The following is a 19,844-nucleotide window of genomic DNA, read 5'->3' as shown; positions in this document are numbered from 1 at the left end:
ATCCTCTGTTACACTTGCTTTTATCCCTTTTGTATCTGACTCTCACTTGCCTACTGCACTTCACAAAGGCAAGCGGAAGTGTGTTACTGATCATCCTATTGCCCAGTTTATTTCTTATTATGGACTTTCTCCTTCTTATCAGGTCTACCTTGCTACCACTGATTCTACTCATGTTCCTCGGTCTATATTAGAGGCTTTGTGAGATTCTCCGTGGACTGGAGCCATAACTGTTGAGATGGATGCTTTACAAAAGATCACGCCTGGGAGCTTGTTCCCCTTTCCTCTGAGGAGCGGACAATTGGTTGCAAATGGGTTTTTATTATTAAATATCTCGTAAATGGCACAGTTGATTGATACAAGGCACATCTAGTTGCTAAGGGATTAATACAGATTTCTGGAAAGGATTTTGGTGCTACATTTGCTTCTGTCGTTAAACTTTCAGTTGTTCGCTTACCTATCCCGCTAACGGGTTGTCACTCATGATCTCTTCACCAACTCAATGTGAAGAATGCCTTTCTAATTGGTGATTTAACTAAGATTATCTATATAGACCCCCCTCATGGATTTTATTTTCAGGAAGAGTATTCTGGGAAGGTGCGTCACCTTCTCAAATCACTATATGGCTTGAAACAGTCTTTGCGAACTTGGTTTTAACGTTTTTATGAGCTTGGTTTCAATGTTTTTCTGAGGTCATTTAATCTATAGAGTTTTCCAGATCCACTCAGATCATACTTGTTTTGTTTGTCAAGGATTGGATGGCCGTTATGCCATTGTTTTGGTTTATGTGGATGATATTATCCTGACTGAAGGTGATGCCCAGTGGATTGACAAAGTAAAGATGATATTGGGTCGTGCTTTTGAGGTTAAGGACTTGTGTCCCCTAAAGTACTTCTTGGGGATAGAAGTGACTCGCTCTCATCGTGATATTTCATTATCTCAGCGCAAATACACATTGGATCTTCTTCAGGACATTGGTATTTTTGGTTATCGTCCTGTTTCCTTTCTTATGGATCAAAATCATCGCCTTCATGCCAAATCTGGTGATCTATTATCTGATCCTTCTTATCAAAGACTTATCAGCTGTCTAATTTATTCTTCGTATTCTTCACTACTTGAATCCTGGTTTTAGGTTCTACTCGTCCACTGCTTAACCTCATTTATCCTACTTTACAAACATTGATTATGCTGGTTCTAGTACAATCAGAAAATTTACCTCTGGTTTCTATACTTTCCATGGTGGTAACTTGATCTCGTGGAAAAGTAAGAAATAAAGTGTTGTTTCCCATTCTTTTGTTGAAATTGAGTATCGTGTTATGGCCCTTGGCACATGTGAGCTTATTTGGCTTTGATATTTGTTGACAAAGTTGGGATTTTCTGTCTCTGGTTCCTCCACATTGGTTTGTAACAAAAAATCTACCATCATGCTTGTTTCTGACTCAATTCTTCAGGAAAGAACCAAGCATATAGAGGTTGATGTTCACTTTCTCAGGGAGAAAGTTTGATCTGGTGCTCTTCAGATAATGTTTGTTTCTTCTTCAGATCAGTTTGCTGATATGTTTATGAAGTCTGTTGGTCCTTCTGTCACTAACTCTCACCTTACCAAGCTGGGCCTAGTTAATATATTTGCCCCAGCTTGAGAGGGAATATTGGAAATATTGTAGTTTTCCTAGTTTTCTAGTATTAGTTTTCTATTATTTCTGCGTAAGGACATTTATGTCCATTCACACTTCAGTTAATATAAATATTTGTCAAGCTCTCATTATGAGACTTGACAATTATTTTTCTTCAATTCTTCTGTATAAAGGTAACTGTTTCTCTCTAGATTCGTCATCGTGTCCCATTCCTATACCACTATAAGGTGTAGACGTGGCATGCTTTTTATTGGATTTAAACACATACGGCTGAATGCACGGCTTGTTTAAGATCCCAATGTGTTTTAAACTCCAACCAAATCCTGCCACGTAGACTCTTGACTCTTTTCTAACGTGAAAGAGAGGAAAGGAAGTGATCTCCAACCGTTGGATTTCTTGCAACGCAATCTTAGACCACGAAATATCTGTATTGGGGGTATAAAACCCTGTTTTATATAGATATGCAGCAGGGCCTATTAGAAAAGGAAGGGTCTTAAGATTTTTAAGGAAATAAATGTACTAATATACTATTTCTTTTCTTTAACTACCACACAATTATTTTAGATAACCTTGATTTATGTTTTTGATGCAGTCATTTCATAATGGAGTGCTTGAAAGAGTTTTATTCCACTTATGATGATACCCGCTTAAGATGGAATGGAGCTGATCTTTTGACCCGAGTAGCTAAAAGGTTATTGAACACAGACAATAATTCTGATAAGCAGCTGGAGCTGAAGATACAACCCTCTTCTATGTTCTTCCCAATAAGTTCTCAAAATATCACCAGGTATTTCCAACTTCCAAGTGATCTCTATGTATGTTTGTACATATGTGTTGAATTATATTTGTGTGTACATCGGGGCATGTAGGATACACATGATGCATAGGAAGCACCCTCTATGCGACACATTGTTTGGTGTCGTGTGGCACACTTTTGCACCAACTGCCCCATTAAATTTAGGCCTACTAGCTTTTTGAACCCAAAGTGGGGTTGCATTTTCTCACCATGCGCACTAAGAATAACAGCAGGTCAAGGCTCATTGAAGAAAATGAAGCATCGGCTGCACGTGCAATGCATGTACAGTAATCGGCCACAACCTTTTTTGCCGAAGACAAGTTTTCCATGCTCAAGGATAGAAGAAATTTCTAGAATATTCCATAGAACTGGTAGCCATGCTGTTTTTTTTATTTTTTATTAAGTAAACAATTTGATAAGAAACGTGGTTGAGATGACCCACTGAGAAGTGATACAAGGAAAAGAAAACTACGAAACAGCAATTCTATAAACCCTCTCCCATCTACCAACACAGTCATCAAAGAAGACACCCCTAAACTCAGTGAACGCCTTACACCAAAAAAACAAGCTAGCAAGAATAGACAAAGACACGTCACTCTTTGTCGGTTCCCTACCTTCAAAGCACTGCCATTGCATTCCTTCCAAATCACCCAACAAAACACAAATGGGGTAAATCTCTATAGCACACTCTTGGCATAAAAAGGGAACAGACTCACTCATCCCAAGACTCGAAGAGCGACTGAATTGACCAAGGGAGACAATTCACCACCCCAAAGATCCCCAAAAAGAAACCCCAAACTTGCCAGGCGAAAGCACAATGACTGTCTCCTCATCACATCCAGCAGATATTATCACCACTGAATCCTCTCCGCATGACTTGATCCAAGGTCAAGATCCTCCTCAGTGACACATACCAAATGAAGAAGCTAACTTTAGAGGGAACCCTCTGACCTCAAACTGCTCGGACAGGATAATAACATAATCTCGAATGCCCTAAGGAGTTTTAAAATGAACTAACTGAGAATACCCCCGACAGGGTCCCCGTCCCCCCAGGAATGGCTATCTAAAAACTCAGATCTTAACACCATGCCATCAAGGCAACCAATAAACTTGCCATCTGTTCAATCTATACCCAAATTGATGGACTCTTGTACCCATCCCTAACCCAAAAGTTACACTCCATAGCCATGCACATTATTTTGGATGTTCAAAAGTTAAAGTGGACCACAGCAAGCTTCCAAAACCCAAGATGTCAGGAGCAAGAAACATCTCATTGGTGCAATGAAGAAACAATGATCAAATTGGTGGCAAGTGTAGGATTTGCTTACAGTTGAACGTGAAGTAACTTTTCCATGGCCACAGTGTAAAGAAGTATTTAGGGATTTTTTGTTGATCCATGATTACACAGTTGCACTTCACTTAAGTGGTTCTGGGCCAGAAAAAATGAGCATTCCCGCCCATAATTTTCATTTTGTGCATTTCACGGGTTTTGCAATTGTAAGCACAACAATTTTGATGATGCAACTATTGTTCCGGGGTAAAGGGCTGGTGCTTTGGTTGCATGGCTTTTTGAAGCCTAAACTTCTGAGAGCTGTATCCTTCCATCCTTTTCAGATTGGGGTTTGTCTGAAGTCTAGCCTTGATTATCGGAAAGAACCAGACAACTAGTAAATAGAAGAGATATTCTCCCTTTTGCTAGCTTATCTCCACTAAGTTACTTCATCTCCTGATGACTAAGTTTTATGTCATGTAGTCCGTGTAGTCAGTCTTGTGGACCTTCTCTTTCTTACACTCTTGTCCCCACAGACCTCTGTTTGTTGGTCCTCTGTTGCTACTTACACAGTAGGGCTTTTCAGCCTATTAACTTTGATCATTAAACTGTTACAGCATTATATTGAATCTCAACTACCTGTTTGCATCCCTGGTGGTTTTTCAAGTTTGTTCTTTGCTGCTTATTTTAGGTTCCTCCTCAGATGGTTATGTCGACTCCCAATTATGCATCCCTATTTCTTGTATCTTTTTTCTTGTTAAAGAATTTACTTTTTTGATTTTGTTTATTGATCTTGTTGGGTTGCAAGCAGATATTTCACTGCACCAGCAGCAGATGAAACTGAGAGAACGCAGCAAGATATTCTCCTCAGAACAATTTTAGATGAATCACTTGCATTTCATTTTTGGAACAGCTTAACATCCAATCTTGTTCCCGAGCCCGACAGCCTTGTAGCGAGGCTTATTAATCATCACTGTATTCGATGTCTTGATGTGTTGTGATTCTTATGAGTATGACATTTTTCCTGGTCTCATCAGTTCAAAAAATTTCCCATACATCCATCCAATCCCTTGTCATGGTACAGTTTTTATCTCTGTTTGTTTGGCATTATATCAAAGAATTAGGGTTTTCATCCTCACAAGCAGCAAAGAATATATATTGTAAGAAGGTGAAAACAGTTGAAAAGCAAAGAATCAGATATTGTGGAAGAGACAATGCCTGGTGCATGTGGCATGTCTGCTTTTACCTACTCTTCTTCTTCTCCAATTTTTTGTTGTTGTTGTAGTTAAATATATGTAAAGAATGTATAACAATTTTGATTAGTTCGACCTTTCACAGGAAAATTCAAGGATATATGGGTCAATTGAATTTTTTTTTTTTGGCTGAAAGTGGCAGGAAAACTTACCTTGACTTTGAGTCTTGGATGGACCTGTGGGTTCATAAACTGCAATTTCTGGTGTTGAGTATTGCTACCCACAACAACAATAACACTCCTATTTTTTCGCCACGCGACAAGTATTTTGAACCACTACTGACCCAAAAGGATCTGCACACACCAAAATTAAATTAGCCTGCTGGTAAACTATGCCATTTGGAAGAATGAAATGGTCAAAGAAATAGGCCTCCTTTGGGTGGTAAGGTTGATGGGGGCAATCATATCACTTATTATGTACATATCAAATGAACTGAATTGTGTTGATCCTTTACTAATCATGAACTTTGTCACATCCAAAGCTTATTCCCATAGGGGATGTAGAGGAAAAAAATTCTAATAACTTAGAAATTTTTTTTTTTTTTTAATTTTTAATTTAGAAATTGTGGTCTTTCATTTTAAATACCTTGGATCAAGTTTGAAAAAGACTTTAGTTTTTGAATTTCTTTCTTTATATTCTGAAATTTTCTACAAAATCTAGAGGGATGTCGTCTTGGAATGCCAAAGTGGATCAGTCCAATATCAATTTGAAATTTTGTAATCATATCCCCGATCTGATTAGATTAACAAATATGTGAATTGAATCTGATCCATTTCATTTCATTCTTAATCCAAAATCGATCCAAGTACATGCCTTACTTTCAATTATCAATGTTCAATGGTTTTAAAATAATATAAAATTTTTTTTTAAAAATTTGCATTATAGATGCCCCAACCACTTTTCAAGTTATTTTTGCTTTCATTTTTGTATTGTATATGAATAATAAAATGAATCGTGCTGGAGTGACATGGGGGTACATCGGTTGATGTGGATGTGTGCTAGAATCATAGATGCGTTTCATCGAGACACAAGTGAGATCTCGATGAAAGCATCTATGATTTACATTAGCATTATTCTAATAAAATTTTATGAAAATATATTTCAGATCGAATATTTTTGAAATGCGTTGGGATACTGTTAGATGCGTAGCAAAGAACAAGGAGATGTCTGAAGGGTAGGGTTACGAATTAGGGATGTTTAGAATGAATATATATTATGGCATGAGTTGTAATTACGTTGTCTTTGAAGTCCTTTATGTAGTTGTTGAGTCCGGTTGTGGGTCATGGGCTAAGAAGTTGTGAGTTGTTTATCAGTCGAGTTACGTAGGACTTGGTCAAAGTCTGTTATAGGTATTTGTTAGGTGGTTACAAGCCATGTTGGGCCACGTTTATTATGGGTAGCTATTTCAAAGTATTGAGTCTTCTATTTAAGTCCATTTACATTCATCAATGAAGTTTATCGAGTGTTCATCCAAATATTGTGAGGGAGAGGTTATTGACACCTCATATTGACCAGATTTATCATTTTTATTACAAAACATATCCGTGCATGTAACAATTGGTATCAGAGCCACAATTCCTGCGACATGGCTAAGGGAACTAGGCATGCTCATTGAATGAAATATTGGCAGCTTTAAAAGGAGAGAATGAGACCCTGCGAGAAGAGCAACAAAGGCAAAAAGACATGTTAGAGGCAATTCTACAACTGCTCAACAATTTGGCTTCAACTTATGAGCAAATGGTGAAGTTTTGGGAGAAGGGCCCTCAAATACAAAGGTCAGTACCAATCATTTATTTGAAAATAATAGGGGGATACAAGCTAGATTTCTTAGGCTTGAATTTCCTAGATTTGATGGTATTGATCATGTCCAATGGGTTTTAAAAGCAAATCAATTCTTTTCTTAATATGATATCCCAGATAACCAAAAAATTCAAATAGTTTTCTTCCATATGGAAGGAAAAGCTCTATCATAGTATACATGGCTTAAGGAATCGAGCCCAGTAACCACTTGGGATGAGTTTACTGGTGCTTTAGAAATCAGGTTTGGACCCTCTGCTTATGAGGATCCTGTGGGGCAATTTACTAAACTAAAGCAAACTAGTACAATAGAAGAATATCAAACTCAATTTGAGGAATTATCCAACAAAATCAAAGGATTAACAAAAGAATTTAGGATAAGTACCTTTTTGAGTGGTTTGAGAGAAGATCTCAGGATAATGGTAACCATGTTTAAACCAAACACTTTACATGATACTTTTGGTTTAGCAAAATTACAAGAAGTGGAAGTAATAAGGAGAAATTCACCATACACCGAGCGAAACCATTCCCCTGCCTCAAACACTAATCAAACTCCCAAATTTCCTCCTTCATCACCTATACTTAGGCTTCCACCACCACCACCCAAAAACAGTAACCATTACCAAAACAACAATCTCAGATCTTCCAACAACAACAGAAGACCAACCATTCTAATCCAAAGAATATCTCCTGGTCAAATGTAAGAGAGAAAGGCAAAAGGACTTCATTATTATTATGATGAGAGATTCCAACCAGGTCATAGATGCAATAAACCTAAACTCTTTCTGTTAGAAGGGATGAAGATAGAGGAAATTGAGGGTGAGGAGATAGATGAATCCATGGATGTTCTTAACTCAGAAAAACCTAAAGATGAAGAGGAAGAAAAAGGGGAACTTTTAGGGATTTCATTGCATGCCTTAGCAGGGGCTTATGCTCCTAAGACCATGAAAATAGCAGGGGTCATCGATAAAATTAGTGTGATTACTCTCATTGACACTGGGAGTACACATAGTTTTATTGATCCAAATGTAGCAAGGAAAGCTAGACTGATAGTTGAGGATACCAATCAATCAATCAAGTTGGTTGACGGATCAACCTTTCCTTGCCTTGGTTTCTGTAAGACTGCCCCACTCCAACTACAAAGTCTAGAAGTTACTCCTAGTCTATATTTACTAGTTTTTGGGAGGTTGTGATGTTGTTTTAGGGATGGATTGGTTGAAAACACTGGGAACTGTAGTGTGGAACTTCAATGACCTAATTATGAGTTTTACACTCAGGAATGACACTGCCACACTAAGAGGAATACAACTACCCAGTAGAGTAGTTGAGGAGATTGAGTATATGGAAACTCTAAAAGGGAATTCTGCTAAGGGAGTTTGGGTTCAATTTTTAGAAGGAAAAAAATTAGAGAGTGTTGGGTCCATACCAGTGGCTATGCAAGGGATTCTTCACTAATGTCAAATTGTTCTTGAGGAACCTAGTGGCTTACCCCCACCAAGGAGTGATGACCATAAGATAAACCTTTTACCAGGTTCTAAACCTACCTGTGTAAGACCCTATAGATATCCCTACTACCAAAAAGAAGAAATTGAAAAGTTGGTAGCTGGGATGTTAAGAGGAGGAATTATCAGAGGTAGCCAAAGCCCATATTCTTCACCAGTTTTATTGGTAAGGAAAGCTGATGGAGGTTGGAGAATGTGTGTGGATTATCGTGCTCTTAACAAAGACACTATTAAGGATAAATATCTCATAACCAACATCGATGAACTTTTAGATGAATTATATGGGGCTCAAGTTTTTTCTAAGCTGGATCTACGTTCAGGTTATCATCAGATTCGAATGAACCCTGAAGATATTCCAAAAACAGCTTTCAGGACCCATAAGGTCACTATGAGTTCTTGGTTATGCCTTTTGGATTGACTAATGCAACTTCTACTTTTCAGGGGTTAATGAATCAAGTGTTTAGACCTTATTTAAGGAAATTTGTCTTGGTATTCTTTGATGATATTCTGGTTTATAGTAAAAGTCTACAGGATCACCTGGCACATTTACAAACTGGTTTAGAAGTTATGAAGACTCATCAATTTTTTGCTAAGGCATCAAAGTGTGTTTTTGGAAGCAAAGATGTAGAGTATCTTGGGCATATCATTTCCAGTAAAGGTGTGAAGGCTGACCCTCAGAAAATTGCAACCATGCAGGAGTGGAAGGAACCTAAGAACCTCAAGGCATTATAAGGATTCTTGGGACTCACAGGGTATTACAGAAAGTTTGTGCAAGACTATGGAAAGATTGTTGCCCCTTTGATAGCTTTACTAAAGAATGATACTTTTTGCTGGAATGAAAAGGCTCAACAAGCCTTTTTGAAATTAAAGGAAGCTATGATGAATTCCCTAGTATTAAGGTTGCCTAACTTTACTAAATGTTTTGTTATTGAGTGTGATGCCTCAGGTAAAGGATTGGGAGCAATTCTCATGCAAGAAGGATAGCCTATTGCATATCTCAACCAAGCTTTAAAGGAAAGGAGTCTCTCTTTATCAACATATGAGAAAGAACTACTTGCTCTAGTGATGGCCATAAGGAAGTGGAGACACTATTTACTAGGATAAATTTTCACGGTACACACTGATCAACGTGCCTTGAAATATCTTTTGGAACAAAGGGTGGGTATCCCTACTAAATAAAAATGGGTTTCCAAACTACTTGGTTATGATTTTGTGATTGAATACAAGAGTGGTAAGACTAATACAGTAGCTGATGCCCTGTCCCGATTACCCTACTCAGAACACCCAAATAGAAATACAGATCTATACTCCCAAACCCACCATATAGAGTCTACCCCACCAAACACCATTCAACCAAACAGCACCCCAATTACCATAAATCTAGAAATTCAGGCAGTTTGTATGATCAAAGCAGCATGGATAAATGAGTTAAAAAAGTCTTACCACCAAGATCCAATGTTGCAGAGGTTAGTTAACCTTTACCATCAAGGGACCTTGGATTCAGCAGTATACCAAGTTCACAATGAGCTACTCTTTTACAAGGGTAGGCTTCACTCGGGAACCCTTGTGCCATTCCAACAGTAGATCCTGTAGTATTTTCACAACAGTCCATTAGGGGGCCACACAGGAGTTCATAAAATAAATTCAAATATCAAAAAGGAGTTTTTTTGGCCTGGTCAACGCAGTGATGTAAGAACTTTCATTCGAGAGTATGATGTATGCAAGAGGAACAAGTTTGAAAACCTCCACCCAGCGGGGTTGCTTCAACCTCTTCCTATACCACAGAGAAATTGGGATGACATTGGTATGGATTTCATAGAAGGGTTGCCCCCAGCAAAAGGATATACTATTATAATGGTAGTTGTGGATAGACTGAGCAAATACGCCCACTTTATTCCACTAACTCACCCCTATACTATACAGCATTGTCAGTAGCTAAGGTTTTCATGGAAAATATTTTAAAGCTACATGGTATGCCCTAGACCACCATAATCAGTGACAGGGACCTAATATTCACAAGTTAGTTCTGGAAAGAATTGTTTCGCAGCTGTGGAACAGAACTATTAATGAGCTCTGCCTATCATCCTCAAACAGACGGACAAACAGAGGTAACCAACAAAAGTTTAGAATGCTATTTATGATGTTTTTCCAGTGACAGGCCAGAGGATTGGGTACGATAGCTACCTCTCGCAGAATATGTTTATAACACATCAAGGCATAGTTATATTCAAATCTCACCATATGAGGCTATTACGAACAACCTCCACCCCAAATGTTGCCTTATGAACCAGGAACAACCCGTGTGCATGCAGTAAAGGAGCAGCTACGAAACAGGGATTTCATCGCAAAATTAATACATGAAAATTTGCAGGAAGCCCAAAGCAAAATGAAATATTATGCTGATAAGAACAGAATCGAAAGAGAATTCGAGGAAGGAAACTGAGTTTACCTGAGATTGAAACCCTATCAGCAGATGTCTATAGCCACGCGAAGAAACTTGAAGCTGTCACCTCGTTACTATGGGCCTTTCCAGATCCTTCGAAGAATCGAAAAAATTGCTTATACGCTGGATCTCCCCAAAGAATCTCAGATTTTTCCTACCTTCCATGTTTCGTGTCTCAAGAAACACATCGGAGATAAAATCCAGCCAATACCAACACTTCCTCATGTAACCACTGATGGAACTCTTGTTCTTGAACCAGAACTTGTTTTTCAATGGAGACTCAAAAGGAAGGAGCAACCATCGAAGATGCTACTTGGGAAGACATCGACGATCTACGAAGGCAATACCCTGATCTTGTGGGCAAGATCTTTTGAAGGGGGAAGGAATGTTAGTTGCGCAGCGAAAAACAAGAAAGGGATGTCTGAAGGGTAGGATATTTGCCATTGGCAACTATGTTAAGCAAAGGTTACTGTACCCAGTTCATCAACTGTTGAATAGTTGAAGCGGTAGATACCCGAGAATGAACAAAAAGAAAGTTTGACCGAGGCTTGTGTTGAACACAATGTCCTTAAGACAATTTTGTTCCCGCAACTTGGTGCACACGGATCAATGAACAATTGTCTCCCAGGATACAACGATCACACGTGTAGAGGTAGCACTACAATCTATACGTCTAGCGAACCGAACGCTACTGTTTATACTCTCAAAGAATGCAGAAGGAAAACAGAATGCTTGCACGTTTAAACAACAAAGAAGAGAAATTTTTTTTAAGTGAATAAAACTGAGGTCGAGATGACCTATTTATAGAAATTTAAGAGACAAGGTGTCTCTTAGGAAAAGGAATGTGCAAGTGTCTCTTAGAAAAGGACAGGTGCATATGTGTCTCTTAAGAGACACCCAAAGAAATCAAAGGATTTGCACCCCCCCCTACGCGCGCATCGTGTGCCCGCATACGCATTAAGGATATTTTGGACCAATGGATTAAATCCTTCTTGAGCCCATGGGCCCCTTGTGCGCGTGCGTGGGCTTATCCAAGTCTCTCTCTCATATACACTTAAGTGATATAAGAAGTTCTATATAAGAACTAGACAATTTTCTTATTCCTATCCGATGTGGGACTAAAGAGTTTCTCTTATAAACTTAATAATCTTATAAACCACATACAACAAACCATGGCTAATAGGGGTTCTTTGGAGCTGATTTGTCATTCACCCATAATGAATTTTTGACAACTTAAAACATGAAACTATTCTCTTCAATGAGATGAATAAGTTTCCAAGTGGTCCAACTACAAAAAAGTAATGGGACCCACTTGAATCGTAGCTCAAATATCCCTACTCGATCACAAAAATCTGGATAGAAATGCAGATTTTTTCCAACATCAACTCCTTCGGACCCTGTTAAGGACACTGCCCACCGATGGTACTTTTGACCAAACTGCACCTCTAGATGCATTGGTTGGGATTTCAACCTGCTATAGTTTTGATTTGAAGTCAGCCACCAATAGGTGGCCTTTGTACTTCTTATTTTGTATAATGCAGCGTTGGTTCGGGCCTTCAATGGCCTCATCGTCAATACATGTTTAGGATCTAATGTGTTTGACGTCCTGATATGAGTTTAGAATGAATTTATACTATGACATGAGTTGTAATTACGTTGTCTTTGGAGTCATTTATTTAGTTGTTGAGTCCGGTTGTGGGTCATGCGCTAAGAAGCTGTGGGTTGTTTATTAGTTGAATTACGTAGGACTTGGTCAAAGTCTGTTATGCGTATTTGTTGGGTGGTTACGGGCCACGTTTATAATGGGTAGTTATTTCAAAATATTGAGTCTTCTATTTAAGTCTATTTACATTCATCAATGAAGTTTATCGAGTGTTCATCCAAATATTATGAGAGGGAGGTTACTGGCATCTCATATTGGTCAGATTTATCCTTTTTATTACAAAATATATTCGTGCACGTAACAGATACATTCCAATCTGATCCAAAAACCTATCGGATTTGAAATTAAATCGATTTGGATGTTGAATAAATTTCAGATCATTACCAGCCCACCATATTTTTCCAAAAGAAACAACCTTATTTTAAGAAGAGTCGTGATTTTCCAACTCCCAAGGGAACAAACACGAAACTCTCTCCACGTGACGATTATGCATAGAATCACAGATTTTTCATCGTGATACACAACAAGAGATCCCCATCCCCATAAATATGAGTAGCCGTATATCCCGACGAAAAAAAAATCTATGATTTTATGCACAGCCACCTGGGAAGTACCAGATGGAGAGTCCATTTATCATTATTCTTTTAAGAACCTGCACCAACCACAGTAGTGGGCGGCAACTATATGTGTCTGCGCCGCCCCCATCTTTCTTATATATTACGGTGTTTTAGATCAAATGTAACTGGGTGTTGACTTGTGTATTTTTATTGTTTTTTTTATACACAAGTGGTACATTCTTGGGGTTTTCTAATTATTGCATTTTAAATTTTTTTTTTTTTTTTTTTTTTTAAACTACTTGCAAAAGATTTGTTTATGCCTAAGTTACCTTAATTTAATATTTTATTTTTTAATTTTGTATGCCAAGGGATAAGCACAAGGAAGGACCCTTAGAAAAGCACAAGGAAGGACCCTTAGAAAAGCCAGTGAGTGAGATACTAATGCCACGCGGCACACAAATGAGGCATGGACTTGGTAGCTAAGAAAATTCGTGTACTATATAATCATGACTCTTCCTTTATTCTCATTTTTGAGAAAGAATAGAAAGAGGGGATGATCGGTTACTTTCCCAAACTCCATAACGGTGATTCGGTTTTGCTTGAAAAGTCCTCTTTCTTTATATTCTCTTTCAAGGTATAAATAAATCCTTAAATCTCATTTTCCTTCGTCTTTAATTTTATTCAAAATTGATTGTTTTTTCTTTTTGTATCTTTTTCATATATCCATTTTCCATTTCCATTAGTTTATGTTCTGTTTCTTTGGAGTGAATTCTAACCTTTTTCTTGAGAAAATTATGCAGAGATTAGAGATGGATTTTTTTTTTTTCTTTATGATACAAAGTGGAAGATTTAAATAAACGTTGGATCATCATCTGCAAGATATTTATTATGTATTTGAATTATATTAAGCTATTTAAAAAAAAAAAAAAAATCTATAGTATTAAGAAGTTTGATTGTTGTTGATGAAATGATTTTATCTGTAAATTGTTTTCTGCCTTGTTTGATTTGACATAGAAAATTGGATTTCCAGTGGAAAACTAAGGGTCTGTATTATAGAATGGAAAATGGGTGGGAAAATGATTTCCCGTGGAAAATGCTATTTTGGGGCAGCGTATGGTTAAAAATTCAATTTCCGATCCAAAAGGATTCCCAATAAGAAATAATTTGTTTTTTTTTCAAAAAAAAAAATGGCTTTGAGTTGATTTATATGATCTGTAAATCATGTGAATGGGAGACGAGGTAGTTTCCAACTATAATGGCCTTGCATTAGGGATTGGCCTTTTAAGTATCTTTTGTACTTGTTATGGATTAATTCATTGCTTATCGGTAGATGAAATTTGAAAGAATAAATTCAAGACAAGATCTATAGAGAGGTGTTTTTATAATTGAAAGTATGTTTGATTGGCAGGAAAACATTTTCCTGGAAAAATATTTACTTGGTAACTAATTTTTCAAATAAATGATTTTGTTTCTTGGCATTTGATTGCACATGGAAAATTTCTTTTTCTATTGGTTGATTCCCTTGGACTTGGAGAAACAAAAGGAAAGTCATTTTTGTTATTGTTTGATATTACCACAATGTAACTCAAAACTTGTCTAAATAAGTGGAACTCATTTGCTAAAATAGCTAAAGACCAATATTCAGATAAGATATCCACCAAAACAAATAGGATATAGCTGTTACTCATATAATGTTTTAAAAAAATATATATATATTATATAAATACGCCCAAGAATACCGGTTTTTAAGAGAAAGAATGCAGTCTAATATAAGTAACCCATCCATGGAAACCTTATAAAGCTTTCCAGTCAATTCAAGGAAGGAACTAGGATTGCTTGCTATTCATCTATACAATTAGATCTGTTCCAACTTAAAATGAACCCTCAATTTTAATTGATAAAAAGACAAATAATTTCTATGAATTGTCTAGATCAATCAAAAGAAAACAACAAGCATGCCCTCTAACATGAGATATTTTAGAACTTAGAGCTTAAATTCCTCCTAATGATTTTACTTTTTGAAACACATTTGAATGGATTTTATTGGACAAAAAGCAATGAAAACAAACACTTCAATCTTCTGTAAGTGTTGTGATTGCTTTCTTTTCTTTGGGTATACACTTGATCAATTGAGAACGATGCTAAGGCTTGTCTGCTTGACCTTCTTGGGAGGCTTAGTGTTGTTTTCGTTGCATGGTTCTTCTTCTTCCAATCTTCATGCTCTATTTGTTGAGAATGATGTGTTGTCTTTTGAGAAGGGCTTGTGAACTTGATTTCTCTAGAGGCTTGGAGTCCAAGTATTGGTTTTGGAGAGGTTTTTCCATTTCTATGGATAAGGTCTATAATGAGTTGTGAGCTTGATTTCACTTGAGGCTTGGAGTGTTACCCATCTTTAATGGGTTTGTGGGCTTGATTATGGGTTGACCGATCTGATTGGGTGTGGAAGCTCAACGCCTTGCTTGGCTGTACATGAACGACAAGTTTTATCCGTTGAAACTCAGGCCTGAGTTGTGGGAGGCCTATTCTAAGATATCATACCAATTTGGATGTGGGGCTCATTTATGGCTTGGAGATTTATTTTTATTTTTATTTTTAATTTATGAGAGACTTATAGACCATTATGAAAGGTTTCATAATTTTGGTATATTCAGTTGTAGCAAATGATTTTTCTAGGGGGATGATAGGGAAAATATATGGTATGTTTTTCTGGGCAAATGATTTGCTTGGAAAATGAGGATTTTCTCTGAAATCAAACATGGGCAAAGAATAGGTTTTCCACCATGCAATCAAAGCACATTCTAAGATATTTAGGATAAGTAAGATCAATACAAAATGTTTGCGGTCCAAATTTATTAGGCTAGTTAAGATTGACAAGCAGGAAATATCTCAACCATTTCAACTGCGTAGGTTCAACTATTCATAGAGATAGAGAGATTGGTTAGGATAGCCCTACAATCAGAGCAAGGTGGATAAAGTGTAGGAGCACTTATGGAGTAATTGGTGATCGACATGTAACGATCAATCTAAAGGGAAAACTTTACAAGTCGACAATTACGCCAACCACTCATTATGGAACTTAATTTTGGATAGTCAAGAAACAAGAGACAGGATGTTGATATGGATGAGAGGTAAGATTAGGAAAGAATAAAACAGAATTACTACATTTGAGGGAATTTAGGAATAGTACCAATAGGAGATCATATAAATGACAACCGATTAAGATGGTTTGGACATGTGCAACAAATACCAACAGTGACACTAGTGAGGATTGTTTTGGTGCAAGTCAAAGGTTAAAATGGCTTGGATATACATCTAACATCCAAGTTAGCAACCTCCAAAATAATGTGTTTTCCAAAAATACCTTAAAAAGTAATTATATTTTTGTCTTCTAGAGGGGAAAAAATGATCTTTCTTGCACTAAAAGACAATACAAGATTGCTTTTGATGGGTATTTACAGAAAACACATGGTTTTAGAGGTTACTAATGTTCCATTGAAGTCTTGGATGTTAGCACTCTCAAAGGCATTACGACAATTACCTCTTCAAAAGCACACACACAGACCTCTAGATATATAGAAATACCATAAAACTATACACTTTATATATTAATACTGCCAAAGCATAAGTAATACCATATTTTTGGATTTTTACTGTATTTTAGTCTTTCGGATTTTCCTCATTCTCTTCTAGTCGCACATAATATTTGAGGGAGGAAGATTGGATAATATAAAGGTCATAGTAATGATCTGTCTTAAGTTAACATATAATACTTAATCTGCATTTACTTTATTCTTTAGAACACTCTTCGAATGGCTCGTTCAGCTCTGGATGAGATGTCAGAGTCGGGTGCTTTCAACCGAACCCCTTCTACATTCCGTAATTTAATATCACGGGATCCATCATCACCTTTTCCCGCGGAATCTGGAAGATATCATCTGTACATATCTTATGCATGCCCTTGGGCATCTAGGTGCCTTTCATACTTGAAGGTCAAGGGGCTTGACAAAGCTATCAGTGTCACGGTAAACATCACTATTGTTGTTTGGTTACATTGATATTTGGTTTATTATCATTTGTTACATGTTGTATGCATTCATGTGTTACTCAGTCAGTCAACCCCAAATGGGAGAGAACAAAGGACACCGATGATCATATGGGATGGGTCTTTCCTTCTTCGAGCACAAAAGAACCAGGAGCCGAACCTGACCCATTGAACGGAGCGAAAAGTATTAGAGAACTTTATGAGCTTGCCAGTACAAACTATTCGGGAAAATATACGGTTCCTGTATGTTCACACCATGACATTTACTCCCCAATTATGGTTCATTTTGAGAGATTCTTTCGCCACACTAAATGATGCTAACACCATCCCAATTTATATGTAAATCACAAAGAATTAGCACGCATCTTGGGGTGGCATTAGTAAATGTTGGTACGGCAATATAAGCTCTCTTCATTTTGTATTGTATTCTGCAATTGTTTGGTGTAATTGGTTCTTTTTGACAGGTTTTATGGGATAAGAAACTCAAAACAATTGTTAACAATGAGAGTTCAGAGATCATCCGCATGTTCAATACCGAATTCAACGATGTAGCAGAGAATGCAGCTTTGGACCTTTACCCAACTCACCTCCAAGCCCAAATTGATGAGGTTAACGAATGGGTATATAGTGGGATAAATAATGGTGTTTACAAGTGTGGGTTTGCTAAGAAACAAGGGCCTTATGAAGAGGTAATCATTAGTCATGCTTGTGTTGAAGCAAAATCTCTCTCTTTTTTAGAGAGATTCTATTGCCACACCAACTTTTGCTAACAGCACCCCAATTCATATGTAAATCATCATAGAATTAGCACACATCTTGGGGTGCTGTTAGTAAAAGTTGGTGTGGCAATAGAAACTATCTTTCTTTATCTTACTTAAAAGGCTTCAATCTTCCTTAGCTTACCGAGACTACTATGTGGTTTTGGTATTTCTAAATGTGTGCAGGCTGCAGAAAAATTGTATCAAGCTTTGGACAAATGTGAGGAGATACTTAGCAAGCAGCGGTATATATGTGGGAACTCACTTACTGAAGCTGATATTCGATTGTTTGTGACTCTCATAAGGTTTGATGAGGTATGTATCTTTGTCTTCCATGTAAAGATTGTTCCTTGAACATTCATTCAGATTTGCATTGTAGTTTATGTTACCTAAGTGAAATTACATTGTTAGGTACCGTCATGGTCCCTAGCATTACACGCTTGACCCCCAAATCTTGTGGACAGGGGACACATCTATTCGTGGTTCTTATATCTCTATGTAACAAGGACACCCAATACTACTAGAAATTTATGTTAATGGATCGGGTCCGGATTGGATCACAGTTGATTTGGTACCAATCCAATAAGGATCGGTACAGGGACTGATCCGATAAGTATATCGTTTTATCGGATCACAACCTTCTCAGATTGGGTTTTTATTGGATCCCAATGTTAAGATCCAGATCCAATCCATTAACAACCGGATCAGGCAAAACCCGATTATATATATAAAATCTAAGTAAAGTTTATATATCTCAACAAATATGTAACATAATTTATATACTTTCTAACATATTATTGATCGGGTCCTTATCGGATCGGGACATGGTTGATCCAGATCCAATCCAATAAGATATCGGATTGGATCCTTTTCTAAATCCAAAAGATCGATCCAGACCCAAAGTTATCGGATCAAAATGGATCAGATTTTGGGTCTGATCCAATCCATTGACAGCCCTACTCCTAACCACACATCCTAACATGTATACTCTTTATTTTTAATTGTTTTTTACTATTTAAAAAAAAACGGTCCTATGAAATAAAGTTGATTTAATCCAATCCTCCATACACTGGTTCATTGAAATGTTAAATATATAATTGTTTGATATTAGAAATATAATTCTATTAAGTTATGATCTGTAGAAAACGTTTCTTCACTATTAATGTATTTCTTTCCTTATTTTATCTACTTGTAAGTTAAATATAGCTAGAACATAATATGACAATGGTGTACATATGCATAAGAATTTTGGGCTTCTCATAATCAATTCAAGCGAGAAACTTCATATCCATGTCAGACTCCGACATGCATTGGTGTCTTTATTACATAGTTAGACAGTTTCAGTTTTCTTTGGTGTAGAATGTATTATAAACCATTGGATAACATACTCTCATTTCCCTTCAATCAAATTCTTTCGGTATCTCTCAAATTTTGCTTCACTTTCCTACAGGTTTACGCGGTTCACTTCAAGTGCAATAAAAAGTTGCTTCGTGAATACCCAAATCTGTTCAATTACACTAAAGACATTTTCCAAATCCCAGGTATGAGTAGCTCCGTTAACATGGACCATATCAAGAAACATTACTATGGAAGCCATCCTTCTATTAATCCATTTGGGATCATCCCACTTGGTCCCAATACGGATTTTACTTCTCCCCACGACAGACACAGATTTAGTTCTTAGATCAATATATATATATACATAGATAGATGTATGTATGTATCTGGAGAAAATGTTACATCTTTGTTGGCTTGAACTTATATGTTTTGTTGCTAAAGTGTGTACACAGCTCTACATACCAAGAACTGTAATAAGTGCATCTTTGTTGAATGGTCATTATTGTTATCATTTCTCCCTCCATGTTTTTTGCTTACCTTTTATAGAGTTTTCCTTAACTGGTGGGGGTTCTTGTTGATGTGATTTCAATGCTGACTAGAAATAGTATCTAAGTTGAAATTAATTGAATTTTAGACAAAAAGTTTTATGTTTTAAGAGTCTTAATTACAAATAAAGAATTGGGTTCATGGGTTGATTTCCAATAGAGGTACTTGATCTCGCTTGGTTAGAATTTGTAACTCCAACGAGGTCTACTCTTACCCAGCCTTACCTTCCATCAAACCAGCCTCTATTT

General features: G+C 37.0%; 2 protein-coding genes and 1 long non-coding RNA gene across 3 annotated transcripts in view; 2 read left to right on the top strand and 1 right to left on the bottom strand.

Annotated features, from left to right (window-relative positions):
- LOC147388174 (alpha 1,4-glycosyltransferase family protein) overlaps window positions 1-5,048 on the top strand; it is a 30,288-nt gene extending 25,240 nt beyond the window's left edge. Inside the window, exons 4-5 of the mRNA XM_086420170.1 lie at window positions 2,224-2,418; window positions 4,509-5,048. Of these exons, the coding sequence (XP_086276296.1) occupies window positions 2,224-2,418; window positions 4,509-4,698 (385 nt within the window). The 3' untranslated portion in view covers window positions 4,699-5,048. The remainder of the gene's footprint in view (window positions 1-2,223; window positions 2,419-4,508) is intronic.
- Window positions 5,049-6,457: 1,409 nt separating this feature from the next.
- Window positions 6,458-11,175, bottom strand: LOC147388173 (uncharacterized). The gene is made up of 4 exons (XR_015171134.1): window positions 10,699-11,175; window positions 10,488-10,572; window positions 9,693-9,836; window positions 6,458-6,603 (listed from the first exon to the last, which is right to left on the bottom strand). It is a non-coding gene; the product is annotated as an uncharacterized LOC147388173 (long non-coding RNA).
- Window positions 11,176-13,387: 2,212 nt separating this feature from the next.
- Window positions 13,388-19,561, top strand: LOC147388172 (uncharacterized). The gene is made up of 6 exons (XM_086420171.1): window positions 13,388-13,546; window positions 16,710-16,934; window positions 17,021-17,197; window positions 17,419-17,643; window positions 17,899-18,027; window positions 19,163-19,561. The coding sequence occupies exons 1-6, from the start codon at window positions 13,466-13,468 to the stop codon at window positions 19,394-19,396; spliced, it is 1,071 nt and encodes a 356-aa protein (XP_086276297.1). The 5' UTR covers window positions 13,388-13,465; the 3' UTR covers window positions 19,397-19,561.
- The last annotated feature ends 283 nt before the right edge of the window (window positions 19,562-19,844 follow it).

Source organism: Akebia trifoliata, chromosome 13 (assembly GCF_017979445.1).
Source record: "Akebia trifoliata isolate Shusen 1 chromosome 13, ASM1797944v1, whole genome shotgun sequence".
Classification (NCBI taxonomy): domain Eukaryota; kingdom Viridiplantae; phylum Streptophyta; class Magnoliopsida; order Ranunculales; family Lardizabalaceae; genus Akebia; species Akebia trifoliata.
This window is presented reverse-complemented; position numbering and strand designations above follow the sequence as displayed.